General features: G+C 47.8%; 1 protein-coding gene across 7 annotated transcripts in view; it reads left to right on the top strand.

The window, feature by feature from the left end:
• Window positions 1–17,938, top strand: part of ACACB (acetyl-CoA carboxylase beta) — a 141,439-nt gene that overhangs the window by 93,783 nt on the left and 29,718 nt on the right. For all 7 annotated transcript variants that reach the window (XM_089894597.1, XM_022551013.3, XM_089894596.1 and 4 more), the window contains 10 exons: window positions 1,201–1,301; window positions 2,864–2,952; window positions 3,045–3,169; window positions 7,193–7,306; window positions 7,471–7,584; window positions 8,165–8,254; window positions 11,268–11,386; window positions 14,085–14,222; window positions 15,029–15,128; window positions 15,217–15,324. In XM_089894597.1, coding sequence (XP_089750723.1) covers window positions 1,201–1,301; window positions 2,864–2,952; window positions 3,045–3,169; window positions 7,193–7,306; window positions 7,471–7,584; window positions 8,165–8,254; window positions 11,268–11,386; window positions 14,085–14,222; window positions 15,029–15,128; window positions 15,217–15,324 — 1,098 coding nt within the window. The remainder of the gene's footprint in view (window positions 1–1,200; window positions 1,302–2,863; window positions 2,953–3,044; window positions 3,170–7,192; window positions 7,307–7,470; window positions 7,585–8,164; window positions 8,255–11,267; window positions 11,387–14,084; window positions 14,223–15,028; window positions 15,129–15,216; window positions 15,325–17,938) is intronic.

Raw genomic sequence — 17,938 nt, 5'->3', positions numbered from 1 at the left:
AGGACATTGTGAGTCCTTGCCAGTGTGTCGTACTGATTCTCCCCCTCTGCTTTGTGTAAGGTGACAGTCTTGGGGCTATACGTATATATAATATTATTTAAGAATGGAAACCATTCCCGGGTAGTATCAGAAATCTCTAATAATTCTACAATGGCCTCGTTTTGTTCTTTTTTGGGGTCGCTTTTATCAGGCGTTTTAAAGGAAATCTGCATTTTGAAGAGCCATCTCTTTTTTATCTTCATGCCCTCTGCCTGGTTATAAGGGGCTGCCTCCCACCATCACCCCACCCACATGTCAGCAATTTGGGGCACCCGAGGTCAGTGTAAGTCAGTTTATTCCCAGAGGTCAACCTCTAGGTTGGAGTATCGTTCGGCCATAAAAAGGAATGAAATACTGATTCATGCTACCCCAGGGATGAACCTTGAAAACGTGATGCGCAGTGAAAGAAACCAATCATTAAAGACCACGTGTTGCCTGATTCCATTTACATGAAACATCCAGAACTGGCAAATCCATGGAGAAGAGGAAGTAGATCAGTGGTTGCCAGGGTCTGGGGCCAGGGGGGTTGGCGAGTAGCTGCTAATGGTTATAGGATTTCTTTTGGGGGAGAAGAAAACGCTCTGAAATTGGATAGCGGTGATGGTTGCACAGCTCTGTGAATGTACTACAAAGCGCTGAATTAATTGTACACTTTAAAAGAAGGTGGGCGGAAGATGGTGGTATATGAATTCTATCTCAACTAGAAAATAACGAAAACAAAGCTCTCAGGGACCCCAGTTGAGAAAAATACATGTTGGGACCTTCTGGGAATTTGTTATTGATGCAAGTTTTTCATTACATGTTTCTTTTGTCGCCACAGACAATGTGCCGATCGCATTAAATCTAACTGTAAAAATAGGACCCCCATACCCAACACCCTCATGCTCCCTGGGGTTGGAAATTCCCTTCTCCTCTTTCCCCAGAGCATTTGTATTTGTGGAGAGGGATGTGGTGCATGTCTTTATGTGATTGTTGTCATTCTGAGCTCTTGAGTCCTCTTGAGTGGGGCGTGCAGAGGGCCAAAGAGCTTTGGGGCTGGAATTTTAAAATTTTGAATGGGATCCCCATGGGAGCCTGTGGTGGGTCCTTCTGGTGACTTCTGCGTGGCAACCAGATTGTGTGGTTTGAGTGGCCTGTGACCTGTCCTGTTTTCCCATGCAGATAGCCACCATCCTGGACTGCCATGCGGCCACCCTGCAGCGGAAGGCCGATCGGGAGGTCTTCTTCATGAACACCCAGAGCATTGTGCAGCTGGTCCAGAAGTGAGTCCTGGGCCCTCCTTGGGGTGTGGTTATCACACTCAGTTATCCATGTATTGCCCCAGGGTGGTGCTATCTTAAGGGCATGCTCAAACTGAGAGACAGTGCCTGGGGTCTGATACCCCAGTTACAGCCCCAGCACAGCCCTTCCTAACAGCAGAACAAAGCAACACCCTTTACCTCCGTGAATCTCAGTTTGCCAGTCTGTAAAATGGGGATAAAAACACTTCACACACCATAAGTCATTTTGAGCTATGAGCAGATTGATTTTTGTAAAGTGCTGACACATAGTGAGTCCTTGTGGTAGCTTTGATTATGAGACAGTGGGATGAGATGTCTTTATAGGCTGTAAAGGATTATACAGATTATCCTTGCGGTTTTGGGGGATCCTTGCAAAGGAGGAGTTGGCGAAGAGTTTGTATTTTATCTTAAGTAGTTCTTGAGCAGGGAGAACTATTCTGATGATAAAAAGAACTGCCCTTTTGCATGAAAACTCCACCCAGCAAGAAAGCTTTGCCTATAAGGACAGAATCCAAACATTCTCAGACTTCAGCGAATTAATTCAGCGCATGTTAGCCACGTGGCAGAAACTATCAGAGGTACAGAGGATATAGGACTATAGGAAAATGCCGTCCTTTTCAGGGCGCTCCCTGGCTCATGGGGACTCATACTAACAATATAGGATCGCAGCTGAGGAAGGAGATTTGAGTTTGGATTCCCCACAAAGTGAGAGTCACAGCTGGATCTGCAGGATCACTTTGCCTCCCTTAGACTGCTAACGCTAACCCATCCTTCAGCAATGGAAATGCCTAGGAGAAATGAACAAATGATAAACGAATCAAATTCCATAGCAGGATTTTGTGTGTTAAATATAAATCTCAAAGCTCTGTCTTATGTTGTGTTCGTGTGTGTTTTTAAAATCACATCTGAATAAAAGAGTATTTTAGGCTCTTCCTCTCTTTTGTTGCCATTTGGTGATGCTGGGGTGAAGCTGCTTTCAGCTTCCCTAAAACTCAGCATCACATTCTCTTAAAAACTCAATTCCCTGTGTTCTGAAATAGTTTAGAAGAGGAAATGGTTTAAGGAACATCCAGGTTACCATTTGGTTTTAAAAGGGAAGTGAAATTTACACAGGGATCTTTTGGTAAATGTCCTTCAAGTTTTGTTTTGTTTTGTTTTCCAATCTGTCTTTATACATTGAGTGGTTAATTGAAAATTTTTGCTTTTCAACCATGCATGCAAGGCTGACCCCTTTCAGCATCCCAACTCTGTAAGTGTTTCTCCTTCTCTCTGGGGACGGGCAGGCATCATCCAAAGGCTCAGGCTTGGCCTCTCGTTGGATGTGTGACCTTGGGCAAGTCACTGCTCTCTCTGGCCTGCAGAGTTATTAGCACAAATGAACTAACTCACACATCCCTCCCAGGCCTAAAGATTAGAGGGAGCAGCCTCCAGTTTCTTTATTAGTGTTTTCTCCTTTTTCAAATCATAAAAGTCCTGGCTGTGGATAACTCCGGCACCCCAGGAAGTAGAGTTGATCACTAAGCCAGCCTTCCCTTCCTCCCCAGATACCGCAGTGGGACCCGGGGCTACATGAAGGCCGTGGTGTTGGATCTCCTGCGAAGATATTTACGGGTTGAGCACCATTTCCAACAAGGCAAGAGTCGCCACCGCAAGCATTGGTGACAAGCCCAGGGGGGCAGGAGGGGCCCTGAGCCTTACCCCACGTGGCCTTTTGTCTCCCTGCAGCCCACTATGACAAGTGTGTGATAAACCTCAGGGAGCAGCTGAAACCAGACATGTCCCAGGTGTTGGACTGCATCTTCTCCCATGCGCAGGTGGCCAAGAAGAACCAGCTGGTGATCATGTTGATCGTAAGCAAGAAAAGTCACCCTTTACCCAGAGTGGGGGTAGCTCAGGGCTCCACCGACTTTTTCTGGAAAGGGCCAGAGAGTAAATATATTAGATTTAGCCCAGGATATGGTCTCTGTCCTGACCTCTCAATGCTGCTGTGGCACAGTGAAAGCAAATGGGCATGGCTGTGTCCCAATAAAACTTTGCTTATAAAACTAGGCAGTAGGTAGGATTTGTTGACCCCTGGGGAAGATCATGACTAACCCACAAAGCACCTACTGTGTGCCAGGCACTCCTGACGTGCTTTACAATACTAACTTGTTTAATTCCCTAAGCAGCCCTAGGAGGTCGATACCGTTCTCATCCTCCTTTGACAGAGCACAGAGAGGTGAAATCACTTTCCCAAGGGTACCCAGCTTATAAGTGCAGAGCTGGGATTTGAACCCACAGCATGGCTCCAGAGTCATGAGCTATGATTAGTCAAGGGGTATTGGATTCTGAGTCTTCTGGTAGGGCTTTCATTTTGCCTTCTTGGTGAAGCGTGGAATGTCTTTGTTCTTATTTCTCCTCCTACCGGGTAATAATTAGCAATCCTTTATAGCTAAAGATTTTTTTCCTTGACGTGACTTAGAAAATGCAGGCTCAGCAGATGGTAGCAGAGACTTGGGCTTGGCTTATAGCAGGAAGGGGTCGGCAGATTTTTTTTCTGGAAGGGGCCAGAGAGTAAATATTTCAGGCTTTGGCCATGCAGCCTATGTTGAAACTACTCAGTCCTGCCATTGTAGCGTGAAAGTGGCCATAGACAATATGTGAATGAATGAGTGTGGCTCTGTGCCAATAAAACTTTATTTACAAAACTGGGCAGTGGGCCAGATTTGGGCCTGGGCTTATAGGGCAGTTAACACCCTAACAAAATGGATTCATAAATATTGATATTTTTGTAAAGAATCATTTAAAAATCTCCTAATGCAGCATGAGATTCTCTTAATCCAGGCTGTACTTGAGAACCACCTGGGGTGGGGGTGGGGGAGCTTTTAAAAAATACAGATGCCCAGGCCCCACCCTTGGTCCATTAACTCAGGGTTTCTGTGGATGGGGCCCAGGCATTAGTACTTTCTGAAAGCTTCTCCAATGGGAAGTTTAAACGGGGACTGTATATTAGATAATAATATTGGTTTAGTGTTCAATTTTTGGAGTGTTTTAACAGTCCTACAGTTAGCTGGGGAGAGATCTTTTTTCTCAAGGGGGTACATTCTGAAGTAGTGGGAAGGATCATGGTGTCTGCAACTGAAAGAGAGAAAGAGAAAAGAGTGAGAGAGTGTGTTTGTGTGTACAGGCATGCACGTATGCTTACTAGAAAAGCAAATGTGAAAGTTTAGCAATTGCTGAATCTGGATAATTTTCGATGTACTGATCTCCTGTAGTTTTGAAGTTCTTCAAAATTAAATTTGGAGGACTTCCCTGGTGGTGCAGGGGTTAAGAATCTGCCTGCCAGTGCAGGGGATACGGGTTCATTCCCTGGTCCAGGAAGATCCCACATGCCACGGAGCAACTAAGCCCATGCACCACAACTACTGAAGCCCGCGAGCCACAACTACTGAGCCCGCATGCCACAACTACTGAAGCCCGCGTGGCTAGAGCCAGTGCTCCACAAGAGAAGCCACCGCAGTGAGAAGCCCGCACACTGCAACGAAGAGTAGCCCCCGCTCGCTGCAACTAGAGAAAGTCCGCGCACAGCAACGAAGACCCAATGCAGCCAAAAATAAATAAAATTAAAAAAAAAATTAAATTTGGGAGGAAGGATCCCCAAGTGATTGCAATATGCAGCCAGGATTGGGAACTTAAGACCAAGGACATATCTAGTCTTGGGGGGAATTCCATTGCTAAAATAATATAACCCTTTTCTCAAAGTACCTTCTTTGGATGGAGTCTTTTTAAGTGTGAGTATCTGTAAAACAGAGGATGCCTATAATTTATTACAGCCCACTCACCATTTGTTCATAGGCCAGGGCTTGGGTCTGTGGGTTATTCTGCTGTTTGCTACTCTTTGTGTACATAATAACTCTCTTTTGGGCGCGAAGTTCTTAAAAATAATGTTCATCAGAGGATGGCCTGGGGAAGAGGACAGCCTGGTGGAATGGCCCCCAGATCAGAGACCTAGGGCACTGCCAGGGACTTCTTGGTGAAGGAGGCTAAAAATGTTGTAGCAGGTGTGGTTTGGGGGTTATATGTGAGATTCATTATTCTTCTGGCTCTCTTGTTTCCATTTGCTAGAAAATGGTGAGTTCTTTGCATTTGACGGTATTTGATGCTTTAGAGATTTTGAGCAAAGACTTGTTAATTGAGTGATTACTTGGAAATGAAATTTTTTTGAGTCTTTACAGGGAACCTCATTTCTGAATGTCAATTCAGTGGTCATAGGACTTTGCTAATGACAAAACGAAGAAAACAAAACATGATGCTGTGAACTAAAATATACACCATGGGACCACTTCACATAAGTTAACAAGAAAGAGAGAGAGTATTTTAGACTTTTGTGTGTAGAGTGTGGCGGCCAGATTTTAAAATTTTTCATACAAAACTTGTCTTGAGTCTTTTCTCTCTTATTTATTTTTTATTCCTATCTTTGGCCATGCCACACGGCTTGCAAGATCTTTCCCAACCAGGGATTGAACCCAGGCCACGGCAGTGAAAGCCCAGAATCCTAACCACTAGGCCACAGGGAACTCCTGAGTCTTTCCTCTCTTAGAAAACCACTAGCCTGGTTGTTGGACAGCGCCTACGTTCTGTGCTATCCTTGGAGCCACAGGCTGGTGGAATGATGGAGACTAATGCCACCGCCACTTGATAAAGCAAATCAGAATTTGGGAGGGAGAGAAAGCTTAGAATAATTTCCCACGAGATTTCTTCAGCACTGACATGCTGTGTGTTTATGTACAAGTGTGAAATATTACTATGTTAAAATTTTTTTCTGATTGTAAAAACAGTGTGGCCTCATTCTAATTAGGAAAATGCAGAAGCAGATGCGGAAAAGAATGACCCCTGGCACCACCTCCTGGTGACCACCACCACCTGGTGACCACTTGGAGAACGGCCTGCTGCAAGGAAGGGGGGGGTGTGATGCCCAGGCATTCAGATTCCCAGCATTCATTGTTCTGTCTTTGTGGGTATTGAGGGAGTATAAGCTCTGAGCCATTACCAAGCCCTTCTTGCATTTAGGGCATAAGAGGAGTTGCAAAGACCAGTCACATGCGGCCCTGGTCTCCAGCAGAAAGGTCCCTTGTTCAGAAGCAGAGAGGAGGGATGCACATAGGAACCCTCATCCCTCCCTCTTCTGCAAGTTCCACCTCTAGATCTTCTCTCTTGCAGGAAGCCTCCCTTGACCTCTCCAGGCCCTAGATGCTCCCCTCACACTGGGGCTCCTGGAGGGTAGCTTACACACCCTCACCAAAGCCTCCCATGTGGCCCTTACTCTTTGTTCATACCTGCCTCTGTTTCCCCTCATCCCTCTTCTCTGAAACTGAGCTCCATAAGTCAGGCAACAACGTTTAGAGGAAAGAGGGAGAGGCCATAGCGACAGGAGAGCCCTGGGTTCAAATCTGGCTCTGCCTCGCACGTGCTTGGTAGCCTTGGGGCAAGGCACGTTGCCTCTCCGAGCCTCAGTTTCCTCATCTGTAAAATGGGAATCATATAGTAACCTGTCAGTGGGCTGGGGGCATTTGAGGAAATGAGTGGAAAGGGTCTAGCTGCTTGCCCGGCCGTAGTAAGTACCTGATAAGTGCCGGCCATTAACAGTGGTGCAGGCAGAGACTTTGTTGTCTTTTTCTTCATGCCAGGAATTTAGGGCATGTTTTGGGGTGGATGAATGGGAGAGTGAATGAATAGGGGGGTACTTGGTGGAGAGTGGCTAAGGGTATGTGTATCACACTGGGCAGGTTTGCGGGGGCAGCCACACCCCCAACCCCCTGGCCAAGGGTGAATGCTGGCCTGTTTCCTTCTGGTAGAACAGAGAGCCATTTGGATTTTGTTTCTCTCCCCCAAAGGATGAGCTCTGTGGCCCAGACCCTTCCCTGTCGGATGAGCTGACCTCCATCCTCAGCGAGCTCACTCAGCTGAGCAAAAGCAAGCACTGCAAAGTGGCCCTCAGAGCCAGGCAGGTAGGGTCTCCAGCCGTGGTCCCCACCGTGCATGATGTCACAGGGTGCCGTCCTTCCCCACCCGCGGCCCCCACCGTGCATGTCCCCTCTGCTGCAGGGCCCGCTCCTTGGCTCCTCCCCATGGGGATGGCTCACCCCAGCCCCTCTGTCCCCTCCCCCTGCAGGTCCTGATTGCCTCCCACCTCCCCTCCTATGAGCTGAGGCACAACCAGGTGGAGTCCATTTTCCTGTCTGCTATCAACATGTACGGCCACCAGTTCTGCCCGGAAAACCTCAAGGTGAGGCCACCTCCATCCATCCACTTGGCAGAGAGCATACGCCGTGGCCCACGTGGGGCCTGGGGGTGGGGAAGCGGGCTACCCCTTCCCTCGATGGGCTGGCACTCTGGTGCAGGGTACAGTTGCCAACTCCGGTGGTTTAGTCCAGTGTGGCCAGGGCTGCCCAGGGGAGGCTCTGGGAGAGGTTGAGTCCTGCAGGATGGACAGGGCCTCAGGCAGCAAGGCTCTCCCAGGAGGTGTGATGTTAAAAGTTCATGTGTGATGGAGCTTATTGGAAGCTGGGAGCACTCACATGGTTGGGTCATGGCTTCATCTTCCCAGGGCTCCCCCACCCGCTAAATCTGCCTCATTCACAGGCTTCCAGGCACCCCCTCCACATCTGGAGCTGGGAGCCCTGGGAGCAGTCACCCCAGAACTGCCTCCATGTTCAGATCTCGTGGGCCTGGGAAATGGGCAACGTTTCGTGATAACAATACGACCAGCCTCCTTAACTGCCCCCATCCCTCCTGCTTATCTGACTGCTGGTTAGAACTTGTTAACACTCCCTTTTCCTTCTTTTTCCCCCTTCCATTTCCTGTAGAAATTAATACTCTCAGAAACGACCATATTTGACGTCCTGCCCACTTTCTTCTATCATGCTAACAAAGTCGTCTGCATGGCATCCTTGGAGGTAAGTAGGAGAGAGGCCCCTGTAACAGCACCAGTACTGACCATGCCGGTCCTAACATCCACTGCCCGCCTGCCACATGCCTGACACTGGGCCACGTGCCTGGCAAACGTGATCTTATCATTCTCTGTACAAGGTAGGTCCTGTTACTTACACCTGTCTCACGGAGAAGAGAACGGAGGCTCAGAGAGGTGAAGCAACTTGCTCAAGGTCACACAGCTAGGAAGTAGCAAAACCAGGATTCACATTAGGTCTGTCTTAGTCCAGAGTCCTTGCTGGTAAGCCCTGCTATCTTGTGTGCCATTCTAGCCTCCTCCGGACCAGGCAGAGTTAAATATGAACCCCCAAGGGCCAAGCCTGAGGCACTTCATCCAAACTTTCCAACTCACCTGCCTTAGATACCTTTGAAAGACTTTTCCACTTGGAACTATGAGAGCCGGAAGGAGCCTAGGTGACAGTTTAAGGTGACCTCCCTGTGTGTCAGGCAGAGATGAACACGAGCAGTGGCAAAACCTGGATTAGAGCCAGGTTGTCTGCTTCCGCTCTGGTCTTCCTGAATTCAGGGGCTGAGAGGTGTTCGGTTAATTTCAGGACATCACGATGTTTCATCTGCTCTTTCAGAATCCTTTCAAGGAGTTATGAGATGATGGGTGTTTTCAACTTGACTGTCTTCCCCTGGTGATTTCTCCTCATTTCTTTACCCTCTGAACTTGGAATCTCAGTCCCCTGTGGTGCCCACTCTTCTGCCATCTTTTAGACCCCATGGGTCACCCATCCTGATGCCAGAAGGTTGACTGGGTCTCCATGGAGACCATTTTGGGCTTGTAAGCATGTTACAGCCACTGTCCCTGGGCCTGCAATTTTTACCCCTCCCCTGGTTTCAACTCCAAGAACCACTCCAGGCCCCACTCTTTGTTCGCAGCAGTGAGACCTAATACAACTCTTAAGTAGCTACCAAGTGTTTTCCCCCTGTCTTCAGTTTTCACCAGTAATTATTGAGACCTACTGTATTCCAGCTGCTGGGGATACATTAGAGAATAACCATAGTCTCTGCCTTAGTGGAGCTTCTCTGGCTGGGGAGAAACACACACTCAGTATTTCTTTAATTATACATGTGATAGGGCCACAGAGGGAAAATGCAGGCCGTGATGAGAATTGCACAGCAGTACTTAACCTTACCAGGAGGTTCGACTCAGACTTTGATGAGAAAGTGACATGAAAGCGTCTGAAGAGCAAGTAGGAATTTGTGGGAGGGGGAAGCAGAGAGATTCCAGTCAGCGGCGTGTGCAAAGGTCCAAGCTGTGTGACCTCTGGCAAGTTGCTTTCCTTCTCTGGACTCTTAGATTCTTGCACTTTAGATAGGAATAGTAATGCTGACCTCACAGGATGAGTAAGCATCAGATGGGAGTATTGATCACCATTGTCACCCATCATCCAAACACCTGTCCTATTTAGGGGGTCCTAAGTCTAGGGGTCCTAAGTCAGATAGAAAGCAGCAGCCCACCTTCCCCACTTAATAAAGTGCTGAATCCCATTTATTTCTGTTAGTGATTTTTCTAGGATGCTTTCTTAACACGTTCCATCACTTGGTTGGGCAGTTTTATTGAATAGGATCCAACCTTTTCTTCACGACTCAAGATGAGCATTGTAAACATAAGGTTTTCACTTGGCCTCTTGAGTTGTGTAGAGTTTTGTCCCCGCTTAAAATGTGTCTGGTCCTCCCAGACCATGCCCAGGGTCACTGATTCTCTAGGAAGACTCCAGGACTCAGCATATAGATGTGCTCACAGTTGTGATTTATTACAGCAAAAGGATACAAAGCACAGTCAGCAGAGAGAAAGGGCTCATGGGGTGAAGGCCAGAGGACACCACGCACAAGCTTCCAGTGGTCCTCCAGGCACTTTTAATTCCTTGACAAACAAATTATGGCAACACATGTAAAAGTTGTCTACCACAGAAGCTCATTAGAGACTTCGCACCCACAGTTGTATTGGGGGCTGGTCACATAGGCACTGTCTGCCTGACACATACCAAAATTCTAAACTCCCAGGAAGAAAACACATGTTCAACATAAATCATACTGTTTGCATAGTTTAGGCAACGTCAACCATTCTTATCTGGGAATGGTGGGAATCCTCCCTAAATCTGAGTTCTTAGTTGCTAGCAAAAGGCCAGCCTTGCAAGCAGGCCTTTCAAAGGATAGCAATTAGGCCTGCTGTGTTAACTTTTGCTGCACAGTCCCTGGCTTCCCTATTCAATTAAAAAAATTCCCAATGCTTAGACTCTAGAACCATGTGGTCCAATGTGGCAGCCACTGGCCACGCATGGCTTTTGAGCACTTGCAGTGTGGCCAGTCTGATTGAGCTGTGCTTGAAGTGTAAGATCCACACTGGATTCCAAAGACTCAGTATGGAGAAAGCAAAAATCTTAATTTTTTAAAATTGATTACATGTTGGAATGATAATGTTTTAGGTATTGGGGATGACATGAAATATATTATTAAAATTATATTTAACCTCTTGCCTTTTTTTAAGTATCAACTGGAAAAATCTGAAATTGATTTAAAATTGCCTACGTGGCCTGTGTTGTATTTCTGTTGGACAGTGTTACTCTAGAGCAGGGGTCAGCAAACTATAGTCCGTGGGCCACATCTGGCCCACTGCCTGGTTTTGTAAATAAAGTTTTATTGGAACACAGCCACGCCCACTCATTTACGTATTGTCAGTGGCACGAATGTATGCCTCCTGTAGTGGAAGCATGGAGTCTTAACCACTGGACCGCCAGGGAAGTCCCTACAACAGCAGAATTGAGTGGTTGTGATAAAGATATATTCCACAAAAGCCTGAAATATTTACTATCTGGTCCTTTGCAGAGAAAGTAGCATCCTGAAGAGTGAGCAAATTTGCTGTTAGCTACCACTTTAGGGATCATATTTCAAGATTGTTTCTGGGACCCTTCAGCCTGAGTTTTCTCAGGTGTTGAGGGCACTCCGTCAGCTGTGCTTCTGTTTCATTAGGTTTATGTGCGGAGGGGCTACATCGCCTACGAGTTAACCAGCCTGCAGCACCGGCAGCTCCAGGACGGCACCTGCGTGGTGGAATTCCAGTTCATGCTGCCCTCCTCCCACCCAAACCGGTACAGAGTGGTACCCACCTGGGGGGCCAGCTTGTGCTGCTTTTCTCCCTGACCACTGTAGCCCTGTTTCTGGAGGGACCCAGCAGGGATGTCTGGGGACTGCTGGGAAGACGTCAGGTGCACCACTTCCCCACCCTGGCATCTCCCCCCATCTTTGTTCTCTCGTCTGTAAAATGGAGATAGCCCAGTGCTTATCTCCGGTAGCCACTGCCCACCTGTGGGATATCGAAATTAAAATGCATTACAATTAAATTAAAAATTCAGTTCCTCTGTTGTACCAGCTGCATTCAAAGTGTGCACTAGCCACAAGCTCACATGTGGCTTGTGGCTGCCATGTTGGACGTTGTGGTTCTAGAACATTCCGTCATTGCAGAAAGTTCTATTGGACAGAGTTGTCCAAGACCATGATGAAAAGTAAGTGAAGTAAGGCAAAGACAGCATTCAGGGCTGTGCCTGGCATGCAGAAAGTTGATGAATATTAAGGGTCTCTTTGAAGATCACGACTGATACTGTTATTACTGTCTGATGGCATGACGTGGGTCGGGCTCTATGCTTAGTGCTTCCACACTCTATTTCATTCAGACTTATTCCCCACCCCAAAAAAAGAATTGTGACATTTTCCCAATCAAGAGAAAAGGGGACTGACTCTTTGGGGGCCTGGAATCATTTTGGGGGTCTGTGGGAGGGGTGGTGTAAGAACTTTTGAACTTGTCCGCCCCTGAGGAGGAATTCTTTCCCTTTGGATTTCATTGTCATAGCAGTTCAACCCCGTTAGGAAAGGGGGGCCGCCCTCTGAAGGCTGGGGGTCACTCACGCCTTGTTTCTTGCAAGAACCTACACGGCTGTCCAGGTTATTGGTTGTGACCCTCAGTATAGACACAGGGTGTTATTATCAGCCAGGGAGACGTTGAGGACCCTAGAGGGCTTCCCTGACTGTCTCAGGCCCTTGCCATTGCTGTCGGCTGGGAGGGCCAGGAGCTTACTTGGGACCTGTGGCCTCAGCTGCCTCCACAGCCCTGCTCTTGCAGGCCTCTGGGAAGGTCATGAGGGGTGAGGTCTCACCGCCCAGCAGGGCCTGGCCGGACCCTCCACACCTGTGTCTGTAGAGCCAGGCACGTTGTGAACTGGGTCGTGAGACCAGAGGAGAGGTCAGGTGAGAGGCCAGCAGGACTTAGGTCCAGGCCCAGGGGGCGCTGAGCATGGCCAGAGCGGGGGAACTCAAGAACACGGCCATGCCTGAGGGGCTGTTGTCCTAGTTCCAGAAAAGTAGCTGGTGAGGCCAAACCTTTCCATGTTTTTGCCAAGAGAAGCAGGAAAGCTAGACTTTAAAAAGAAAATCCAAGCCTCAACTTTTCAGTGTGGACAGGTAGTCAGTGTATAAGGAATATATTTAAAATGCTGTGTGCACCAGCGTCTGTCTGGAGCCACAGGGTCCGAATTCAGCCCATGCTGCCACGCCAGTGTGTTACCCCTGCATTCAGCTGTCTGGGAGCAGGGGACCTGGCGGATGGTTTCAGGGGTATCCAACAGGAAGGCACACACAGGCCCTGCCCCACCTGGATTGGGGGTCCCCAAGAGCATCCGTGGTTTCTAGAATTCACTAGGAAAATGGCCAGGATTCAGTGTATTCATGCTTGTGACTGTGATTTATTATAATGAAAGACACAAAGCCCAATTAGCAAAGGGAAAAGGGCCATGGGGTCAAGTTCAGAGGAAGCCAGCGCAAGGTCCCAAGAGTCCTGCCCCGATGGAATCACCCAGGACATGCTTCGCTCTCCCAGCAGGGAGTTGTGATGGTGTGTGTGCAGTGTCGTCCAGCAGCTGGTTACAGGCTCAGCGCCCAGGGTTTTCACAGGGAGCTGGTCACGTGGGCACCCTCTGCTGAGCATGTACCAAAATCCTAGAGTCCAGAAGGAAAGCTCAGCATAGACCACACGACAAACAACGTGGGCACAGTGAGCCTCCCTCATCATTTAGGGAATGGGGGCAACCCCAAGTTCCTGGACGCCAGCCAAGGGCCAGCCTTGCAAGTAGGTCCCTTTTTCAGGAGAGCAACTCAGGCCTGACTCTTTTCTGCCCCCATCTGATGAGCAACCCCTCCTTTGCTTGATTCCAGGGCCCTATCCTAACTCCCCGGGGGACCCATTTGAATTTGCCCCTGGTGTGCAGCCAGTTCTGGGGGCAATGGCCACCTAAACTCCAGTGGGCTGCTGGCCTGGGGGTCAGTTTTGGTTTCTGGCCCTGTCCGTAGGGCGGGCTTGACGGAGGGGAGGGGTTAGGGGAGCAGAGGCCTGGAATGTCTTTCAGAACCAAGGCTGGCCCTTCACCAGCCTCCGGGGGCTGGGGCTCTCCAGGAGAAATTGGCGCTGAGTGCATTCTTACTCCGTGGCTGAGTTCACTACCATGAGTTTATCAGGCGACCATGTTGGAATTGGACTTGCATGCGTGCACGTACCGTTCATTCATTTATTCATTCACGTGTGGAGCTCTTGCTCTATACCAGGCCCTGAGGAATCAGATGAGACTCCCCAGCCCCTGTCGCTCTACCCCGTCCCTTCCACCCCGATTCTAAACCCCCCCCCCTCTTTCAGAAGGCTCTAATGTGGCGCTGGCTCACCGAAGCTTCCAGGGCAGGAACAGCTCTTGGGGCTAGATCCACGGGTGGCTGCCTCACCCCCTACTTCCCACTCCTCTGCAGGCTGGCCGTACCCATCAGCATCACCAACCCTGAACTTCTGAGGCACAGCACGGAGCTCTTCATGGACAGTGGCTTCTCCCCCAAGTCCCAGCGGATGGGGGCCATGGTTGCCTTCCAGAGATTCGAGGATTTCACCAGGTACCCAGTGTGGCTCAGTCTCTCCAGAACACCCCATGCACAGGGGTTGAGTGAGCTTCCCCTGACCCCCACCCATTCATTGCACACACAGGTGGGGGTGGCCCAGACACATGGCACAGCGAGTTAATAATAACAGAATAATAATATCATCAAAAGTGTGGGCTTTTGTGTCAGCACCTCCTGCTCTTGAATTCTGGCTCTGCACTGCTTCCTGACTATAAGACTCTGAACAAATGATTTCTCTCTGTACCTTCGTTTTCTCATCTGTATAATGGGCATAAGAGAAGGACTTACTTCGTAGGGTCACAAGGAAAATTAAATGAGATAATACATATAAAATATTGTATTTAAACTATAGTTAATATGTAAATAACGTGCTCAAAAATGTCAGCATCGTTGCCCTTTTTTCAACTTGGTCCTGTATATTATGCAGCATGCTTGGATTATCTATGTTTGCAGCAGCCTTGGGAGGTGTCGTGGTTACTTTTGTCATCCTCAGTTGACTCAGAGGAGTGAGATGAGGTTGCAGGGGTCTACCAGCCAGTAAAAGGGGGACCCCAGCCATGCCCCCAAAGTGTTGGGAATCATTTCTTTTATTCAGCATCTCAAATCACATAGGTTCATCCTTCCCTTTTGGGAAAGACCCCATCGATGGTGCCTTGGACCTAGTCAGGAACCACAGGAATTCTGCACAGACTTGGATGTGCTTGCAGAGTGGTGGTTGGGAAAGAGTGAGGGTCGGGCCTGACCTATTGCCTTGTGGGGCAGCGGCCCCTCAGCCCTCCCTCTCTGCCCCGTGCCCCCAGGAACTTTGATGAGGTCATTTCCTGCTTTGCCAACGTGCCTAAGGACGTTCCTCTCTTCAGCAAGGCCCGTACTTCCCTGTACTCCGAGGATGACAGCAAGGTGAGTGTCTGAGCAGGGAGCAAGGCGAGGAGGGGGCGGGCTGGGGCCCTGGGCCCTCCTACTGCCTACCCTTGGTTTTCTCTCCCAGAGCCTCCGAGAAGAGCCGATCCACATCCTGAACGTGGCCATCCAGTACGCAGACTACCTGGAGGACGAGCAGCTGGTGCCAATTTTCCGGACATTCGTTCAGTCCAAGGTATGCTGGGCAGCCTCTGGTTCTGGGTCCCTGGAGAAGGAGGAAGGGCTCTCTTGGTGAGGTGTCCATGTGCCCAAGTCACTTACATAAACAACCATGTATGCATATAACTGTGGGTTGGTTTTATAAACATGTGGTGTCCATTGCCGGCATGGATTCTTACCCAGCAGTAGGGACAGCTGTTACATATGCTTAATGACCCCAGCTGTAGACAGATGTGGAGCAGCTTGGCAAGTGTAGGTAGTAGAACTATGGGGCAGGTGCTGTGTGACCTCCAGCAGGTTACTTTATCTCTCTGATCCTTAAGTTTTCCCATCTGTAAAATGGGATACTTAAGCTCATAAATTAATCACCTCTGCCAGGCACACTGTATAGCTGTTAGTTCTTTACCCTCCTGACTTGGTCTCAACTTTAAGAACACTTGGAAATTTTTGGCTGTCGCTTTTTAGTGTGTTTATCTGTACATGTGTTGTATCCCCCATGTTATTCTGGTGGGAGGGACACCTCTCACCTCCTCTGACTTGGCGTCCCTCAGAGGACCTGGCCTGGACCTTCCTAGGCAGGAGGTGTTGGGTGAATAACGCACGGATGATGCCATGAACGCTTAGGGACATTATTGTTAGTGACGCACTTAGCCTTGTGTGATTGATTAATCAACAGTGTAATGACGTACATTGTAGAAAATGTTGAAGGGGCAGATGGATCTGAAAAGCTTGCCCCACCATCCAGGGCAGTGACTGTGAGAATCCTGGTATATTTCCCTCTAGCCTGTTTCTTAACAGAGCTGATGTCCTTACTGGACTTTGAGCTTGGCATCCCATGGCTTAGATAAGGCAACGTTTGAGCTGTTGGCAGTTTGCCTGCCCCCTAACCAAATCAGATGATGCTCAAGGTACTTGGTGGTTCTTCCCCCGAGGGGTGTCAGAATCACCTGTGAACAGCCGTGCTATGGGGGGCAACGTGGCTGTGTGTGGGAAGGAGACAGTTCTCTACATATCGACCCAGGAGGATATGCATGAACTAGAAAAGATTAAACGTATGTGTCTCTGTACAAATAAGTGTTTATATACAGCATACCAAAGAGAGGAAAGTTAGCAGAATATACACGTACCAGGAGAGTGGGAGACATTTTAATGTTACATATTTCTATGTTATTTAAAAACTTTTGCACTAAGCAGATACATACGTACACATTCGCAGACACATACACACACCTGTACACTCACGCACACCTTTAATTGAGAACAGTAATCAGGCTCCCAGTAGAATCCTCTTCATTTTCCAGTTTATCCTGTTTTCTTTGCAACCTGCATTCTGTTAAGTGCTTTTTGATTATGTCTCCTTACCTCTTTCTGAAATGGGCTACGACTATTCATTTCTCCTAGTAATTTTCCTTATCACATGGAGGAATTTAAAAATATCCTTGTTTTCTGGTCTTCTGGGTTTTTTTCCTTTCCCCAGAGAACTATACAGAATAGTATTTATTTCGTTTAGGGAGCAACTAAAAACAGTTTAGTACTTTCCTTGGGCAGTTTTTGACTGAAGTCGAATATACACAGCAGTGCACAAATCATTAATTTACAGCCTGATGAATTTGCACAGGGAATTCCCAAGTGTGACCAACATTCAGATCAAGAAATGAATGCTCTGGCCCCTTCTTGAGCCTCTTCCCATCACTACGTCTCCCCCGCCAGAGATAACCAGCCAGTATCCTGACTTCTAATAGTAGAGATTAGTTTTGTCTATTTTAGAGTTTTGTATAAACTAAAGCATATGGTTTGTACTTTTTTGGGTCGGGCTTTTTTATTCAGCTTGTCGTCTTCTTTTTTTTAAATACAGCAGTGCCCCATCACACCAATTTCATTAAAGAGCTCATGAAATGTTAAGGTATATGTATCTATATATGTAATATGTATGTGTATATTAATAGCTTTACTGAATATAATCCATTCCCCCATTTAAAGTGTACAATTCAGTGCTTATCAGCACAGTAGTCCCCTTTCCTGCAGTTTTGTTTTCTGCAGTCTCAGTTTCCCACAGTCCACCGCAGTCTTAAATGGAAAATTCCAGAAATTTTTAAGTTTAAGCAATTTGTAAGTTTTAAGTTGTGTGCCGTCCTGCTCCGTCCTGCCCGGATGTGAATCATCCCTCTGTCCAAGCGTGGCCGCCCGTTAGTCACTTAGTAGTCAGCTCGGTTATCCCATCAACTGTCATGGTATCGCGGTACTCATGTTAAGTCACCCTTATCTTACTTAATTATGCCCCCAAAGCACAAGTGATGCTGGCAACTCGGACATGCCGAAGAGAAGCTGTCAAGTGCTTCCTTTAAATGAAAAGGTGAAAATTCTTGACTTAATAAGGAAGGAAAAAAAATGTATGCTGAGTTGCTAAGATCTATGGTAAAACCAAGTCTTCTATCCATGAAACTGTGAAGGAGGAGAAAAGAAATGCGTGCTAGTTTTGCTGTCACACCCTAAATTGCAAACATTACGGCCACAGTGAGTGATAAGTGCCTAGTTAAGACGGAAAAGGCATTAAATCTGTACAGGAAAATATCTTGAGAGCCCACATTCACATAACTTTTATTACAGTATATGGCTATAATTGTTCTACT

Source organism: Delphinapterus leucas, chromosome 14, assembly GCF_059928025.1.
Source record: "Delphinapterus leucas isolate spDelLeu-1000000601 "Yukka" chromosome 14, BTC_Dleu_Yukka2, whole genome shotgun sequence".
Classification (NCBI taxonomy): Eukaryota; Metazoa; Chordata; class Mammalia; order Artiodactyla; family Monodontidae; genus Delphinapterus; species Delphinapterus leucas.
Note: the sequence above shows the minus strand (reverse complement) of the source record. Positions and strands in the feature narration are given on the sequence as shown.